At 41.1% G+C, this 18,221-nt stretch overlaps 2 protein-coding genes across 5 annotated transcripts in view; one reads left to right on the top strand and one right to left on the bottom strand.

Moving 5' to 3' along the window:
* The window catches only part of ART3 (ADP-ribosyltransferase 3 (inactive)), an 84,615-nt gene extending 79,222 nt beyond the window's left edge, over positions 1-5,393 (bottom strand). For all 3 annotated transcript variants that reach the window (XM_060187889.1, XM_007519852.3, XM_060187888.1), the window contains exon 1: positions 5,241-5,393. The gene's annotated coding sequence lies outside the window, so the exon portion shown is untranslated. The remainder of the gene's footprint in view (positions 1-5,240) is intronic.
* CXCL9 (C-X-C motif chemokine ligand 9) lies at positions 4,057-17,991 on the top strand. 2 transcript variants are annotated; one of them, XM_060187890.1, is made up of 5 exons: positions 4,057-4,208; positions 9,812-9,938; positions 11,434-11,560; positions 15,064-15,148; positions 17,688-17,991. In XM_060187890.1, the coding sequence occupies exons 2-5, from the start codon at positions 9,875-9,877 to the stop codon at positions 17,790-17,792; spliced, it is 381 nt and encodes a 126-aa protein (XP_060043873.1). In that variant the 5' UTR covers positions 4,057-4,208; positions 9,812-9,874; the 3' UTR covers positions 17,793-17,991. The 2 variants fall into 2 exon arrangements, with proteins under 2 accessions (XP_060043873.1, XP_060043874.1); XM_060187891.1 differs by lacking the exon at positions 9,812-9,938.
* Positions 17,992-18,221: the final 230 nt, after the last annotated feature.

Genomic DNA, 18,221 nt, shown 5'->3' with positions numbered 1-18,221 from the left:
TTTTTTTTTTCTACCTCTAAATTCCTGAGACACAAACTTGCTCTGCTGTAATAAAGACTTCCTTTGGGCAGGATTTGATAGCGTAATGGTTATGCAAAGAGACTCATGCCTGAGGCTCCATAATCCCATACATACACCACCATAATCCAGAGTTGAGCAGTGCTCTGGATAAGGGGGGGGGGGGAGTATTCCTTCAAATTATGAAATAAAAAGAAAAAAAGTTTCTAGATAATTTCAGTTTGATTAACACAAATAATCAATTTGATTATAACATAGTAGATGCTTACTGTATAACTAGAGCATTCAAGTTTCAATGGGGCAAAAACAATGAAGGTATGAAAGCTAACCTCAAAATTATTACAATATAGTTGAAGAAATAAAGCCGTGTGTGTGTGTGTGTGTGTGTGTATAATAAGTTTTGCCACAACAGAAGATAAGAAACTCAGGTGAGTGATATTTGTAAGTAATGTTGATCAAAAAAGAAATCTAGGGGTCTAGCTCACCAGGTAGAACATGTACCCTGTCATATATGCAACCCAGCTTCAAATCCTGGTTCTACACAGAAGTACTAGAGCACTGGGGGTAACTCTAATGCTATGGTGTCTTTCCTTGTTCCTCTCCCTCTGTCTGGATCTCAATAGAAGGGCAAAAAAGCACCTCAGAAGGAGTTTGGAAGATGCCTTACAATGAACAAGAACAAGAATTCACCTACCGAGAAAAGTACATCTAAATCTTGGAGTGAGTGACAAGCATAGTCTGAAAATGCAAGGTAAATTTTGTACCTTGAAAACCAAACTTGGGCCAAAGTTCGCCTGACAGGGCATTTACCTTGCCATTTACCTGCCCGTGTTCATGCTCCAGCATGCCATGAGAACGCCATGGCCACAGAGAATGCTGTGGTGCTGAAATATCTGTCCCTTTCTCTCAATCACTCTTTCTCTGTCTCTCTCTTTAGCTAAAGTAGAAAGAACTTAAAAGTCAGTCCAGGAGCAGTGAAATCACACATGCAAAAGCCCAGCACCACAACTGGCTCTTAAAAGATACAATAAAAAAAATTGAGAAAGCTACATATTAACTTTTATTTTCTATGAACATGAGCATTTCTTTTATTTCAGTGGAGTTATGCTTTATTTTAAATCAACTTTGATTTTGGTGATACTGCAGTGCAGTACCAAAGGGGCATTTACTTCCCAAAAGCTAACTTTCATTACATCTACTATTTCCTCTATTTCATGGTTTGCAGATCCTCTTGCATCTGTAAGGCAGAACAGTATTTTCAAATAATGTCATTTAGTCTGTCACTTGGACACCATTAAGTGGTGAAGATACCACTAAGTGGTGAAATTAAGTGGTTATTTAAGTCATTGTTTAGGAAACTGGTAGATAAATCTTGGGTAGAATATACACTTTGCTGTGCATGAGATCCTGCTGGAGTGATTTTTGTGGTGTCTCTCTTCCCTCAAAAAAATAATGAAGAGTGATCCGGGAGGTGGCACAGTGGATAAAGCATTGGACTATCAAGCATGAGGTCCTAAGTTCGATCCCTGGCAGCACATGTACCAGAGTGATGTCTGGTTCTTTCTCTCTCTCCTCCTATCTTTCTCATTAATAAATAAAATATTTAAAAAATAATGAATAGGGCTAAGGTATTCTTTTCTTTTATTTATTTACTTATTACTGGATAGAGACAGAGAGAAATTGAGATGGGCGGGGAAGACAGAGAGGGGGAGAGGCAGAGAGACCTGCAGCCCTGCTTCCTCACTTATAAGGCTTTCCCCCTTTCAGGTGGGGACCAGAGGCTCGAACCTGTGTCCTTTCCCACTATAATGTGTGCAGTCAACCAGGTGTGCCACCAACTGGCCCCGGGCTAGGGTATTCTTTACCATACTACCTCCACAATGCATGAGGCTCAGGATTCATTTCCCAGTGTCACATAAAAAAAAATTATATACAGGCATACATACAGTAACAGGGTCAGTTTTAGACATAGGAGTATATGTATGTAAATGCTTGTAAATCTCTTCCTATGTATCACTTCCTTGGTAAAATTCTTCACTCTTCAATCCCCAGCACCACCACAAACCAGAGCTGAGCAGTGCTCTGGTAAAAAAAAAAGCAAACAAACAAACATTTTCAATTTTTTCTAAGTGTGTGCTTACAAGGACTTTCATTCTCTGGCTCCTACTACATTTCTAGCCTCATTTCCCACCCTTTATTGCAGTTTCTAAAATTTAGCATAGCTTCTCATGACTCTTGCTCAGAATTCCCCTACCTACTCTTCCTCTACTAACATATTTCAACCAACTCTCCCTTCCAAACATTTTTTGAGCAGCTGTGTTTGAGCTCAAGGGCCACAGATGTGACCTTCGGTATCACCAGAAGTATGTACAGTCCTTTATCATTTTACTTCCTTTGTATTGTTAATTTATATGCTGCCTTCCCTAGTTAAAATATATGCTCTGAAAGGACAGAGATTACTATTTACATCTGTGTCCTTAAAGTCTAATGAATGATAAAATAGTAAATGAAAGATTTCAAGTACATGACTTTTTTTCATGTGAAGTTACACAGGCAATCAATCAATTTTTATGAGACTTCTTTAAGTAAACATATTTTAACTGCCTCCTCTCTTTTTCTTTTTTGCCACCAAGGTTATTGCTGAGTGTGGCTCAGTGCCTGCCCAATGAATCTACTGCTCCCTGTGGCTATTTTTCCTTCTCCTCACCCTCTTTTCTTTTTCCTTGATAGAACAGAGAAAAATGAAGAGGGGAAGACAGAGAGAGGAGAAAGACAAATGCCTGTAATTGCTTCACTGTTTGTGAAGCTTCCCCCACAAGTGGAGACAAGGGGCTTGAATCTGGGTCCTTGTGCATGGTAGTGTGTATGCTCAATCGGGTGCACCACTGCCTGCCACACCCAACATGGGTATTTTCAACATAAAAATATTTCCCCCTTTTCATAATAATTTTTATTCAAGTTAGGTAACAACTTAATAGCTATAGTTACATGTAACAAAAAAAAAGAAAAAAAATAGCTATAGTTACATGTCATCAGACTACATAAACTGACTTTTCAAGTCAGAGTAAAAATGTGTTGCTGCCGGCATTCAGCCATAGCCATAGTCCTTGAAATAATATCCTGATATTTCCTCTCATAAAATTTAATTACAGATTTAATCTAGTCCATAAATATTAGATGAGAAAGGAGTAGGGTGGGGACACTCAGTTAAGTGCACACATGACCAAACTCAAGGACCCAGGTTCAAGCCCCCACTCCCCACCTGCAGAAAGAATGCTTCACAAGTGGTATAATTAAGTCTGTAGGTGTGTGCCTTTCTCTCCCTCTCTCAATCTCCCCCTCCTCTCTCACTTTCTATCTAATATCCTATCTAATAAAAATAGAGAAGAATGGGGGGGGGGAAGTAAAGGAAATAATGCTGACAGGAGTGGTAGATTCTAAGTGTAAGAACTGAGTAGCAGCAATAACCTTGATGGCAAAGTAGAAGAAAAAAAACATTAGCTGAGAAATACAAACCAGCTATTATAAGACCTTACTTCTTCTTTTAAATTTTATTTGTTATTAGAGACAGAAACTGAGAACAGAGGGAGATATCAAGAACGAAAGAGACAGAGAGACAACTGCAGCACTGCTCCACCACTTGTGAAGCTTCCCCCTGTAGGTGGGGACCAGGGCTTGAACCTGGGTCCTTGTGCGCTGTAATGTTTGTGCTCAACCAGGTGTGCCACAGCCTGGCCCCAAGAACTTATTTCTCTTTGTTTCCTGGCAAACAGATAGGGCATAATTCCATACATATGTATGTACACACACAAACACACCTATGACTTGTGCTTGAAGATAGCTTACTATATTAAACTACAGTTTCGGCAGCTGGCAACAGGTGGCAGACAGTAGATACCCAGCCATAATACTTTTTAAAAATAAGGAGCAGTCCATGAGGTGGCACAGTGAATAAAGAGACGCTCAAGTGTGAGGTCACAAGTTGGAATGTTGACATTGCATATGCCAGAGTGATGTTCTGGTTCCCTCTCTTTTCCTCTCTCATCAATATGTAAATATTTTTTAGAACAAGTAAAAGGAAGGAAAGAATTCCTGCGGAGGGGAAAGTGAGAGATAAGATAGCAAAATCAAATCAAGAGTGCTAAAATAGGGGCTTCTAAGACTTTCAAGAAATAACGACGACGTTTCAAGTAAGTATCCGAAAGTCCAAACAATAGCTGCTGAGAGGTGGGGAAGCCCACAACTGTAAGAAAGTCAGAGGCCACTGGGTTTCACTCTGAGAGAAACTTCCCCCTCTCCTTAGTAAAAGGAAGGCTTTCATTTTCACTGTGACTGAGTCGGTGGTGCTGTGAACAGAATTACACAGACCACACAGACTCCACAGCTGAAAAGCTGGAAGGGGGAAGTGGAGGCGTCCCTGTGAAAGGAAACGCGACTCCCACTTCTTGAGAGTTACATCAACATGGGAACAGGAAACTGAGATTTTTCTTTTTTCTTTTTTTTTTTTTTTTTCCTCCAGTTGGAATTTTTCAAGGCAAACGAGGTGAAACCTTGTATCCAAAGGGAAACTGGGAATTCTCTGTTGATTTCAACACAGTTTAATCCTTGGCCCCTGGCCTGGACTGAGAAAAATAATCTGTGCAATATCCTCTCCCCAGGTTTCTGTTTCTCCTAAGAGCCCAGTTGGAGTGGCAACCGCCCCAGGCCGCCTCGGCGGGGGGGTTTCCTCGGCCTCCACAGGAGGCCTCAACCGTCCCTGTCCACACAGCAGCCATGGCGGCCCTCAGTGGCCGCACCCGGCGGGTCTGCTCTGAGCTGGCGACCAGAGGGAAGAAACAAGGCAGCTCTGGGCTCCTAAAAACGGAGGTTCAGCCTCGGCTGATTCCTAATAGACCCCCATCCCATTTTCCCCCCTTCCTTTTCAAAATTGTTGTTGTTGTTGTTGTTGCCGTCCAGAAAGACTTTTGTCCCAGTCGCTATGGCCTGCTGTCCAGAACCTCCCCAGCCTTGCGGAGGGGCCCCAGGCCCAGCACCCAGGCCCCCCTTGGCCTGCTTCCCTCAGGCCTCGACCCGCATGAGGAGGCCGCACAACCGCCATTTATGGCTGCGGCGTCGTCGTTCGCCCCACCCCCCAGGCCGCGCGCTGCTTAGGCCTCCTCTTCCCGGGTTGTTGGACTGTCCCAGCGCAGGGAGGAGAGATCCCCAGGGGCACAACAAACTACCTTTCCCCTCAATTTGCTCCTCCGGTGGGATCAGTGCAGGCCACAGGGTCACCAGGCGCCTAAGCGAGCCGTTCAACCCGCTGCTGCAGCCACCCCTCAGAAGGTTCTAGAAAGCGCTGACTGGGCATGCGCGCTGCTGGCCTCAGCCCCCGGGGAAGGCAAGCGTCTGCCCCTGCGGAGCCAGGCGGCCTTCACCACACCACAGCGCACAGAGCCCAGAGCCCTCCTCCTCTGGCTCCTCTTTGCGTCTCTGCTGAGCATCTGCTGTATGCCAGGCACTGTGCTTAGCGCTGCACTCAGAGGTAGCCTTGCACAATCCCTACTGGTTCCAGGAATGGAAGGAGAGGTGAACTATAGGATGACAAGTGAAGGCCACCTTGCAGTGGCTGTTGATAGAATGAGAACAGGTAAGAACCTTGTTGTGAAAGCACACAGTGCAGGACCCAGCACTCTGGGAGTCAGCAACGTCTCCCCAGGAGAAATGCTTGTCTGGATATCTAAGGTGGGTAGATTACTACACAATAGAGTGTAAGCTGAGGGAAGGAAGGGACATGGAGCAGTTTTATGTAAGAAGAGGATGGGGGCCGGGTGGTGGGGGGGGCACACTCGGTAGAGTGCATATTACCGTGCACTGGAATTCAAGTCCCTGGTCTCCACCTATAGGAGAATGCATCATGAGTTGTGGAGCAATACTTGCAATTGTCTTCCTCTCATCCGTGTATGTCACCTCTATCAAAGAAAAAGAAATACATATATGGTTACTTAGTATGACGGAGTCAGGAGTCGGACAGTAGTGCAGCGGGTTAAGCACAGTGGCGCAGAGCGCAAGGACCGGAGTGAGGATCCCAGTTCGAGCCCCCGGCTCTCCACCTCCAGGAGGAGGAGGTCACTTCACAAGCGGTGAGGCAGGTCTGCAAGTGTTTTTCTCTCTCCCTCTCTGCCTTCCCCTTCTCTCTCCATTTCTCTCTGTCCTATCCAACAATGACAACATCAATAACAACAGTAATAACTACAACAATAAAACAAGGGCAACAAAAGGGAATAAATAAAAATAAATAAATTTAATAATGAAAAAAGGATGGAGTCATCATGTAGGCAGAGAGCCCCAGCAACAGCCTTAGTAGCAGAGAGAGAGACTGAGAGAAGGAAAAGGGGGAAGAAAAGATGGGCAAGAGCAGACAGACCATTTGGGGGCCCTTAGTCTATATCCAGTCTTTATCCTAAGAGGTGTCCATCACTCCTTTCTATTTTGGAAAGACTAGTTACTAGCTCTGTAATGCTTTACAATTGACAAGGCAACGCTGCCATTGATTTTTAACAGCCTATCAGTTCAGTGATAGTTTTTTTTCCTCTTTCTTTTTTTTTTTTCCCCAGTAGAGGAACATGAATTTAAGTACTTTGCAGATAGTCATTAAATGGCAAAGCTCAGACTTGAACTGCCCTATACATGACCATAATCATTACCAAGATTCAAGTATAACCAAATGAATAGACTGTGTCAGAGATTACAAGTTTTCTTCAAAAAGAAATCTATAATATCATAGTTAAGCATTAATAATTCATCTAGAAAAGAATCAGTGGCAGAAAATGTGAATATCTATACTCCCTCCCTTCTACAGCATGTATTTCTCGAACGGGAAGGAAAGCTGTTGCTCTCTAAAGGATAATAAGTAGGTTTTTTAAAAATTTGTTTAGTTCATGAAAAATAGAGTTTCATAAGAGAGAGAGAGAAGCCAAAATACCTCTCTGGTAAATACAGTGTTTGGGATTGAACCAGAAGTCTCAGACATGCATGTCTAGTGTTCTATCAGCTGCATATTTCCTCAGTTGCAATAGTAGGCTCTTGGGGACCTATTACAATAATGACTTGCCCACCAAAGTTCATCCTCACTCAACAAAATGTCATTTCTTATTATTTTTTCTTTTTAGAAATAAATTTAATTTAGGTTAAGTTAATTTAAGTTTAACTTATTGGGGATGGGGGCCAGGCAGTAGCACACACAGTACAAAGCGCAAGGACTGGCCAAAGATCCTGGTTAGAGTCCCTGGCTTCCCACCTGCTGGGAGTGGGAGGGTTGCTTCAAAAGCGTGAAGCAGGTCTGCAGGTGTCTTTCTCTCCCCTCACTGTCTTCCCCTCCTCTCTCAATTTCTCTGTCCTATGCCAACAACAGCAGCAGCAGCAACAATAACAGTGGAAAAAATATGGCCATCAGGGTCAGGCATTAGCACAGCGGGTTAAGTGCACATGGCACAAAGCACAAGGACCAGCTCAAGAATCCCGGTTCAAGCCCCTGGCTCCCCACCTGCAAGGAAGTCCCTTCACAGGCGGTGAAGCAGGTCTGCAGGTGTCTTTCTCTCCCCCTCTCTGTCTTCCCCTCCTCTCTCCATTTCTCTCTGCCCTAACAACGACAACATCAATAACAACAGCAATAACTACAGCAACAATAAAAAACCAACAAGGGCAACAAAAGGGAAAATAAATAAATGAGTGAAAAGAAGTACATACATTAAAAAAGAAGAAAGAAAAAAATAGATGGTCGTCAGGAACAGTGGGTTTGTAGTGCAGGCACCGAGCCCCACCAATAACCTTGGAGGCAAAACAAACAAAAGTTATTGAAGGATAGGGATTAATGAAATATAAAGATTAAGAAATCTTTTTTTTTTTCTTTTTTGCCTCCAGGGTTATCGCTGGGACTCAGTGACTCAGTGGCTGCACTATACGAGTCCATTGCTCCTTCGGCCATCTTTTCTTTTTTTTTTGGTTTGACAGAGATAAATTGAGATGGGAGGGGAAAATAGAGAGGGAGAGAGAAAGATAGATACCTGCAGACCTGCTCCACCTCTTGTGAAGTGACACCCCCCCCCCCCCGCAGGTGGGGAGCCTCGAACTGGGATCCTTGTTCCAATCCTTGCGGTTTATACTATGTGCGCCTAACCCAGTGCACTACCACCCAGCCCCCAAGAAATACTATTCAACCTCAGTTTTTATCAGATTAGCCAGGATGAAGATCACATTTTTTACCTTCCTTGCAGCTAAGTACTGTCATGTGAATAAGTTGTGTTTGATGGAATGTAGTGAATACTACTTCCTGGGCAGGTATAAAGTGGAACCTATTGGGGGACAGGCAGTAGTACAGCGGGTTAAGCCCACATGGCACAAAGCACAAGAACCAGCTCAAGAATACCGGTTCAAGCCCCGGGCTCCCCACCTGAAGGGGGGTCACTTCACAAGCGGTGAAGCAGGTCTGCAGGTGTCTATTTTTCTCTCCTGGTCTCTGTCTTCCCCTCCTCTCTCGATTCCTCTCTGTCCTATCCAAAAACGACGACAGCAGTAACAACAACAATAAACAACAAGGGCAACAAAGAGAAAAAATAGCCTCCAGGAACAGTGGATTCGTAGTGTGATAACCCTGGAAAAGAACTATCTTATTTCGCTGTTTTCCCACCATCCCATACTAGGATAATGGATCATAAAGCAGTCACATTTTTTTCAGGAACCTCCATACTGTTTTTCATAATGACTACACCATTTTTTTTAAAAAGTACGTATCTCCTTTTGTTGCCCTTGTTGCTTTATTGTTGTAGTTATTATTGTTGTTGTTATTGACATCATTGTTGTTGGATAGGACAGAGAGAAATGGAGAGAAGAGGGAAGACAGAGAGGGGGAGAGAAAGATAGACACTTGCAGACCTGCTTCACCACTTGTGAAGGGACCCCCCTGCAGGTGGGGAGCCCGAAGCTTGAACCGGGGTCCTTAAGCCGGTCCTTGCACTTTGTGCCATGCAGTCTTAACCCACTGCGCTACGGCCCGACTCCCATGACTACACCATTTTATATTTCCAGCAGCTCACAAAATTTCTAACCTCTCCCCCATCTTGTTGTTGTTGTTCACTAACACTTACTAGTGTCTTTTCATTATGGCTTACTGATAGGTGGGATTTGACATCTCCTTGTGGTTTATATTTGGGTTTCCATAATGACTAATGGTGTTAGCACATTTTTGTGTGCTTGTTGGCCATGTAACTATCTCCTTTTGAGAAGTATCTATTCAAGTCTTTGATCATTTGAGATACCATAATAGTTATGCAAAATATTCTCATTCCTGAGAGTCAGAGGTCTTTTAATTTATTTGATTATTTCAGATTGTTGTATAAGCAATTTAATAGAAGAAAATTTATGGTTTATTACATTATACAGTAGTAAGGATATTTGGAAAGTGTATGACATATCTGATCTAATGCTTTCCATCTAAAAAACATACATCCAACTTTTGTTGTATGGTATCATTATATTCATTATATATCCTGCAGTTCACCCAGGTAAGCAGTTGTGAGTGTGCTGAAGGCTGTCAGTATTGCTAGTTTCTCATCCATTACCGTAAACCATCCATTTATGTGAAATAGAAATAAAGCTGAAGAAATCCCCTTGGATCTAAGAATAGGACTTCCCCCAGCACAAGTAATTGTGTAGCTAGTTTAACTAGATCAACTACCAGTACCATCCAATCAAAGTTTAGGAAGGAAATGAATTTCCCAAATAAATATGATTCCCAAAGTCATATTCTCTATAGAATTCCTCAGACTTGAAATCTGAAGATTTCAGGATTGATTCAATAGAATTCCATTCTATCATTATGAAGAAAAGAGATACTTGTCTCCTTTTGAGTATCATCTTCCTGACTCTGATTGGAGCTCAAGGTAAGGGGTACTAAGTTATATCAGCCTAGTAATTATATCAGAGGTGTTAAACACTTGAAAATAAATTCTTAATTTGCTCAGTAGTGGTGATTGATTTGTGTAGCCAAAAAGTGACATAAACCACTCATAAATGTTTCTTGGTGACATCATCAATTATCTGAAGTTCTATTCTTAGTCTTGCCAAGTCAAATGCAAGTCTTACCCAACTAGATGTGCGAATTCCTGCCACATTGTAAGTATTCAATAACTGTTGAATCGGATAAAAAAAAAAAATGAGATAAAAGATTTTGTCTCCAAAGTTATTATAACTGTCTTTCTGCTATTGTTTCTTGACATTTTTGTGGTTAACCAAGTAAAGATCCAGAAATCAAAGAGGTTGTCTCTACTTTTTACTGTCTACTTTTGTTTCCTTGGGCAAAAATTAGCGAATGCTAAACTCCAGATTTCTTCACCTGTAAAATGTAGATTTCAGAGTTATACTTTTATAACTTATCACACAATATAGAGTAAGTAAGCACTGAGAAAATGAGTATTGAATGAATAAATAATTTAATGAATGGATACTTAATGTATTTTTTTTTGCCTCCAGGGTTATCACTGGGGCTCAGTGCCCCACTGTTCCTGGAGGCTTTTATTTTTTTTCCCATTTTGTTGCCCTTGTTGTTTTTTTTAAATTGTTGTTGTGGTCATTATTGGTGCCATTGCTGTTCTTGTTGTTGGGTAGGACAGAGAGAAATTGAGAGAGGAAGGGAAGACAGAGAGGGGAAGAGAAAGACAGATACCTGCAGACCTGCTTCAATGCTTGTGAAGCGACCCCCCTGCAGGGGGGGAGCGGGGTGTTCAAACCGGGATTCTTAAGCAGGTTCTTGCGCTTTGCTCCATGTGCGCTTAACCCGCTGTGCTACTGCCTGACCCCCTTAATGTATTTTTTTAAATTACCACTGGGGTTATCATTGGCACTCAGTTCCTACAAAACATCAATCAAAGGCCATTTCTCTTTCTCTGTCTCTCTCTGTCTCTCTGTTCTCTCTCTGTGTCTCTCTCTCTCTCTCTCTTTCTCCCTCCCTTTTCCTATCTTTTCATTTGACAGGACAGAAAGAACTTGAGAGAGCAGGGGGAAATAGAAAGGTTGAGAGAAAGAGAAAGACACCTGCAGCGCTATTTCACCACTCATGAAACTTCCTCCTTGCTGGTGAGGATTGCACTTGAACTTAAATTTTTGCACATGGTAATGTGTGTAGTCAACTGGGTGCACCAACACTTGGCCCCTGGATATGTTAGAGTTTACAAAAGTTTAAAGCACTTTTGAAAAGCAAAGCAAAAACAAGAAGATGAGACCAGTGGTAGTAACTGGCTGTTGTCAGTAAAACTTTTTGTTCAAAAACAAAAACAAAAAATAATAACCATGAGTAAGTTAAATTTGTCATTTTGATAGATCACCTAAATTTAGACATTCCATTAAATAAATGTGTTCTACCCATTCTCTTTCCCTTAGGAATCATAATGATGCGAAATAGACGCTGTTCCTGCATTGACACCAGCAAAAATACTGTCAACCCCAGATCCTTAAAGGACCTTAAACAATTTCCCCCAACTAATTTTTGTGCGAAAAGAGAAGTCATGTAAGTAAGAAAACATTGAACATGAATATGTTGTACTAGAAGGATCATTAAATTACTATTAGCTCATGAGTGGCAAACGCTAGAAGAAGAAGCTCATGAGTACTTGCCCAAACAGACATTTATTTACTTGCTTATTTATTGCCACCAAAGTTATCACAGAGACTCAGTCCCTGCACAGCTTCTGGTGGCTTGTTGTTGTTGTTAAGAGGGTGAGAAAGAGAGGGAGAGGAGACTGAGAGAGGAGATATCACAGCACTGTTCCACAGCTGGTGAAAGTTCCCCCTTGCAGGTACCTGTTCACATGTGATAACTGAGGTGGGACTAAAAATCTGGGCTCTTAAGTCTGGTAACATGTTCTCTATGGAGTGAGTTCTCTTCACCCTGTCCTCATACTGATATTTAAAACTCAGTCAACTAGTGATATGGCTCATCTGGGAGGGGCCATGACCCAGGTTTGAGTCCCTGGTACACCACATAGGAATACTGCTACACTGGGAGAGCTTTGGTGCTGTGGTGTTTCTCCCTCTCTCTGCGTTTCTCACTTATTCTTCCTATATAAAAAATCTGAAGCCCCAAAGTTTTGAAGCCCCAAAGACAATATAAATATTATAAATAAGTAAGAATCTGAATGGTTAGAACCTCCGCTAATCTAATTCTTTCCTTTGAAAAAGAAAAAAAAAAAGGGCTTTTTAAAAAGCACTTAGGAATCAAGGATGATATATTGCTAAAGCAATACATAGTCACTGTAGAGAATGTTTAATGAAAATAACCAAAAGGAAAATTTTAAATTATTTATAATCAGGGTCAAAACATTGTTACTCCTTTGGAATATAGTCATTTAAAGCTTCCTCATTTGTTTTATGTATTAATGTATAGAAAAAAAACATATATATGTGTGTGAATAATACAAACATGAAATCATATACTATATGCTGTCTTTTTTTTTTTTTTTTTTTACAAAGTACTGCTCAGCTCTGGCTTATGGTGGTGTAGGGATTGAACCTGGGACTTTGGAGCCTCAGGCATGAGATTCTCTCTGCAAAACCATTATACTGTCTACTCCTCCACCCCCTATATAACGTGTTATAATCTTCTTTTTCATAGACATCCTGTCATGAGCATTTCCTCATGTCAGTAGATTTTTAATAGTCATTTTAATAGTCAAATTATACTCTATCCTGGAAATATACCCTAATCTATACTGTTAGTGTCTAAATGTACATTTCCTTCTTTACTGTTGGAGTAAAACTATAATTGTGGAGACATTTCATCTGTAATTCTTTTCTATTAACAATACCTTTCTAGGAACTAGAATCATACTTTGCTTTTTAAAAAAAATTTCTTTATTGGGGAATTAATGTTTTACATCTGACAGTAAATACAATAGTTTGTACATGTATAACATTTCTCAGCTTTCCATATAACAATACAACCCCCACTAGGTCCTCTGAAGGACCTGTGTTCTCCCACACACACACACCCCAGAGTCTTTTACTTTGGTGCAATACACCAATGGATACTTTGCTTTTCATACCTAAATTAATGGCTTAGAATGGTTAGATTTAGAATGGCTGTTCTTAATCTCATATTACACAGGAGAATTTTTTTTACCTTTAAATTACCCCTGGGCAGTATGCTGTGAATTTAGAAATGCAACCAGTCTGGTAATCTTGTTTTAAGAAAATATTTTATTGGGCCAGCAAAATAGCTTACTTGGATAGTGTGTTTACCTTATCATGAGCACAGCCCAGGTTTAAGTCCAGCTCCTAGCACACTGGAGGAAGCTTCAGTGCTGTGGTGTCTTTTTCTCTGTTTCTGTCTTACTTTCTGGGGGAAAAAAAATTCAGCTTAGAGGAGTAAAGTCCCAAGGACTGACAAGAAAATAAAAAGAAGGGAGTCAGGTGGTAGCGCTCACATGGCTCAAAGCGCAAGGACCGGCGGAAGGATCCCAGTTCGAGCCCCCGGCTCCTCACCTGCAGGGGGGCTGCTTCACAGGTGGTGAAGCAGGTCTGCAGGTGTCTATCTTTCTCTCCTCCTCTCTGTTTTACCCCCTCTCTCCATTTCTCTCTGTCTTATCTAGCAACAACGACATTAATAGCAACTACAACAACAATAAAAAAACAAGGGCAACAAAAGGGAAAATAAATAAATTAATTAATTAGTTAAACTTAAAGAAAATAAAAAGTAAAGGAACTATACTAGTATGTTTTAAGTAGTTTCATTAGAAATTTAACAAAACTCATGCTGGTTGTCTTTGTATATGCATTAAAACAAATTAACAATTTCTGTATTATGCTTCTTCACTTAAATACAATATTTCTGGCATTAAAAAAGCAATTTTGGGAGTCAGGTGGTAGCGTAGCAGGTTAAGCACATGTGGTACAAAGCGCAAGGACAGGCATAAGGATCCTGGTTCCAGTCCCTGGCTCTGCAAGGGGGTCACTTCACAGGCAGTGAAGCAGGTCTGCAGGTGTCTATCTTTCTCTCCCCCTCTCTGTCTTCCCCTCCTTTCTTCATTTCTCTCTGTCCTATCCAACAATGATGACAACAATAATAACTACAACAAAACAACAAGGGCAACAGAAGGGAATAAATAAATATTTTTTAAAAAGAGATATATATATATATTTTTTTAATTTAGGGCATGAGTAGATTACATGATGATTAAAAAAGAGACTCTCATGTCTAAGGACCCAAAGTCCCAAATTCAATCCCTTCCACCACCATAAATCAGAGTTAAGCAGAGCTGTGTTTTAAAATATATATATATATATATATATATATATATATATTTATGTATATATATATATATTTAGATATATTTTTCTTGTTGCATATGCTTAGTGGACTTTTCAAATTTAGGATTACATGCTGTTTTAGAAATGTGTCTAAATTCCTTCATCCACTCAGAAAATGAAGATAGGAAAAAGACTAGAAGCCTCCAAAGTTTCTAGTGATGTTGCAATTCTGTCATATCTAGAGAGCTGAATTGTGTAATTATATAAAAGTGGAAAAAGGGCTAGGGAGATAGCATAATGGTTATGTAAAAGACTTTCAAGCCCAAGGCTCTGAAGTCCCAGGTTCAGTCCCCATAACTGTCAAAAGCCAGAGCTGAGCAGTGCTCTGGTTAAAAAAAAAAAAAAAAGTAGGAAGCCGGGTGGTAGTGCAGGTTAAGCGCACTTGGTGCAAAGTGTAAGAACTGCCATAAGTATCTGGATTCGAGCCCTTGGGCTCCCCACCTACAGGGGAGTCTGCAGGTGTCTATCTTTCTCTACCCCTCTCTGTCTTACCCTCCTCTCTCAATTTCTCTCTGTCCTATCCAACAACAACAGTAGCAATGACAATAATAACAACAAGGGCAAAAAAAAAATTGGGGAAAAAATGGCCTCCAGGAGCAGTGGATTTGTAGTGCAGGCACCAAGCCCCCAGCAATAACCCTGGAAGCTAAAAAAATAAATAAATAAAAGTGAAAAAAAAAATGTCCTGTTGCTCTTTCTTGGCAGTGCTGTGTTGAAGAATGGAAAAGAAACATGTCTAAACCCAGACTCAGAAAAAGTGAAGAAGTTGATTAAAGAGTGGGAAAAAAAGGTTGGTGAAAATAGAAACATTTTTTCTTCTATAAAGTATGAAAAACAAAGAAGTTATGTAGTTAGTTTAAGAATACATCTTTCAAGGGAGTCGGGCGGTAGCGCAGCGGGTTTAAGGGCATGTGGCGCCAAGCGCAAGGACCAGCATAAGGCTCCCAGTTCGAGCCCCCGGCTCCCCACCTGCAGGGGAGTCGCTTCACAGGCGGTGAAGCAGGTCTGCAGGTGTCTGTCTTTCTCTCCCCCTCTCTGTCTTCCCCTCCTCTCTCCATTTCTCTCTGTCCTATCGAACAACAATGACATCAACAACAATAATAACTACAACAATGAAAAAAACAACAAGGGCAACAAAAGGGAAATTAAATAAAAAATTTTTAAAAAAGAATACATCTTTCAGGGCCCAGCAGTGGCTCACCCAATTAATTGCACAAAGACCTGCACAAGTGGAGAGGAGGAATGGTCACTAGGAGCTGTGGATTCACAATGCAAGCACTGAGCCCCAATGATAACCCTGGTGAAAAAAATAAAATAATTTTTCCCATATTATCATGCTCCTATTTTTATTCCTAGAATGATAGGATACCCTAAAAAATAATTTTTCGGGAACCAGGAGGTAGCGCAGGGGGTTAAGCGCACATGATGCAAAGCACAAGGACCGGTGTAAGGATCCCTGTTCAAGCACCAGGCTTCCTACCTACAGGGGAGTCACTTCATAGATGGTGAAGTAGCTCTGCAGGTGTCTGTCTTTCTCTTCCCCTGTCTTCCCCTCTTCTCTCGATTTCTCTCTGTCCTATCCTACAACAGCTATAACAACAATAACAGTAACAATAAAACAACAAGGGCGACAAAAATGGAAAAAATAGCCTCCAGGAGCAGAGGATTCGTGGTGCAGGCACCAAGCCCCAGCAATAACCCTGGAGGCTAATAATAATAACAACAACAATAATAATAATAATTCTATCTCTGCCTGTAGAGTCCATCCATCCTTTTTCCTCTTTCTTCCTTATTTATTTATTTATTTTATTGTTTTTTTTTTCTCTCCAGGGTTAGTGCTGGGGCTCAGTGCCTGCTCTACGAATCCACTGCTCCTGGAGGCCATTTTCCCCCTTTTGTTGCCCTTGTTTATTGGCATTGGTGTTACTATTATTGTCGCTGTTGTTGGATAGGACAGAGAGAAATGGAGAAGGGAAGACAGAGAGGGGGGAGAAAGATAGACACCTGCAGACCTGCTTCACTGCCTGTGAGGTGATTCCCCTGCAGGTGGAGAGCCGGGGGCTAGAACCAGTATCCTTATGCCGTTCTTGCGCTTTGCGCCAACACGCTGTGCTACCACCGGGCCCCCTATATTTTTATTTATTATTGGATAGAGATGAGATAAATTGAGAAGGGGGGGGATATAGGGAAAGAGAGAGGCAGAGAAGCATCTGCAGCCCTGCTTCACTACTCACGAACCTCCCCTGCGAGTGGGGGGTCCAGGGGCTTGAACCTGCATCCTTGTGCATTGTAATGTGTGGACTTAAACAGGTGCACCACTGCCTGGATCCTCTTCCTTCCTTACTTTTTTGTTGTTGCCAGGGCTTCACTACCCTGGGTTGATTTTTTTTTTTTTTTCAGATAGAGTCAGTGGAAAGGAAAGGTGCCACATCATAGAAGCTTCCTCCAGTGTAGTAGGGACCAGACTTAAACCTAGGTTGTGCACATGATAAAGCAGGTGCTCTATCCAGATGAGCTATCTTGCATACCCAGTATCACTTGTCTTATCTCCCACACTAAAGTAGAAGTTCAGTGATGACAGAAAATTTGTCTTTCTTAATAAAATGAGTACATACTGAGGGTAAAAGTTAGTAAGATAAAGTCCCTTCCATACTAAGTATGCTAATAATTATAGTGCAATGTGAAAAACATAAAGGTAGATGTAATAATCTAACTTTGGGGGAGGATCAGGAAAAAATGTTAAGGAAACTTATTATGGAGTGACAATTGATTTGGATCTTAAAAGATTAATTCAGAATGAGAGTGAGAATAGCATGGGGAAACAAGTTTCAAGAACTTGCTGTGTTCAGGAGTTTTTATTAATGTGATTGGAGTTCATGCAGAATAAGTGAGGGGGTGAAGTAGAAAAGTAGACTAGGGAACAGTAGAAAAAACTCCATACACATGTTAGCAACTTAAGTTCGAGCAGGGTTAGGTTGCTGGGAACTTTGCTTCTGGAATCTAGCAGTCTTGTACTTCAGTTGCATTTGCTGTGCAATTTGGGGCTGGTCACCTTCTCAGTTCCCTCATATAAAAAGTAATGTTGGTTGTGGTTGGAGCAACAAGGTTGAAACTAGGGTAGGAACAGACCAAAAAGACAACAAGCAGAAGACCAGTTACAATGTTGTTGCTTTCTCCTCAAAGTAAACAAAATAGAGAATGAAGAGGAGCAACTTTGAGAATGAAGCTGTCACTTCAATCAGCTTTGAAGGAAAGTCCAAATATAATATAAGTAAGGGAAAATGGTACAAGAAAGGGATTTCATACTCTTTTCTTCTTTGCCCTCACAGGTCAACCAAAAGAAAAAGCAAAAGAAGGGGGAAAAAAATAAAAAAAACAGGAAAGGTTTAAAACCTAAAACATCTCAACTTCCTCATCAAAAGAAGACTACCTAACTACTTTACCAGCAAGTACTTTGTATTAGAAAAGCTTCTTTTTCAGTTACATTGAAACAATTCCCAAAGGGCATAGATGACATCTTAATACACAAGTTTATTGTTTTGATTAGAAAAAATGTAAAACAAGACTATTAAGAATTTGTAATTAAAACTAGAAAGTAGTTTTTAAAATCTAAATGTGAATTACTAGAAACCATCATTTGCCTTTGTTCTTCCACCACCTATTAATTTTATCAGACTTTTTGAAACCATGATCTTAGTAACACCCACATCTAGACAAATATCCACACAGCCACACCCCACACACAACAGCTGCCTGGGAGAACAGCCCAAGGCTTCCCAGGTCACAAACTGTGGCAGCCAGATCATTTTCAGATGCTCTTGTCATCACATTCTAGCCTGTCAGTGTGCTGGTAAGCAAGCAGT

This window comes from Erinaceus europaeus, chromosome 3, assembly GCF_950295315.1.
Source record: "Erinaceus europaeus chromosome 3, mEriEur2.1, whole genome shotgun sequence".
Lineage (NCBI taxonomy): Eukaryota > Metazoa > Chordata > Mammalia > Eulipotyphla > Erinaceidae > Erinaceus > Erinaceus europaeus.
Note: the sequence above shows the minus strand (reverse complement) of the source record. Positions and strands in the feature narration are given on the sequence as shown.

What these genes read in the sequence shown, in the direction of transcription:
- CXCL9 (XM_060187890.1), top strand. Translation starts at nt 9,875, where the DNA reads ATGAAGAAAAGAGATACTTGTCTCCTTTTGAGTATCATCTTCCTGACT. An exon ending in GACTCTGATTGGAGCTCAAG is followed by an intron (nt 9,939 to 11,433) that starts GTAAGGGGTACT and finishes TCTTTCCCTTAG; the next exon opens with GAATCATAATGATGCGAAAT. An exon ending in TTAAAGAGTGGGAAAAAAAG is followed by an intron (nt 15,149 to 17,687) that starts GTTGGTGAAAAT and finishes TTGCCCTCACAG; the next exon opens with GTCAACCAAAAGAAAAAGCA.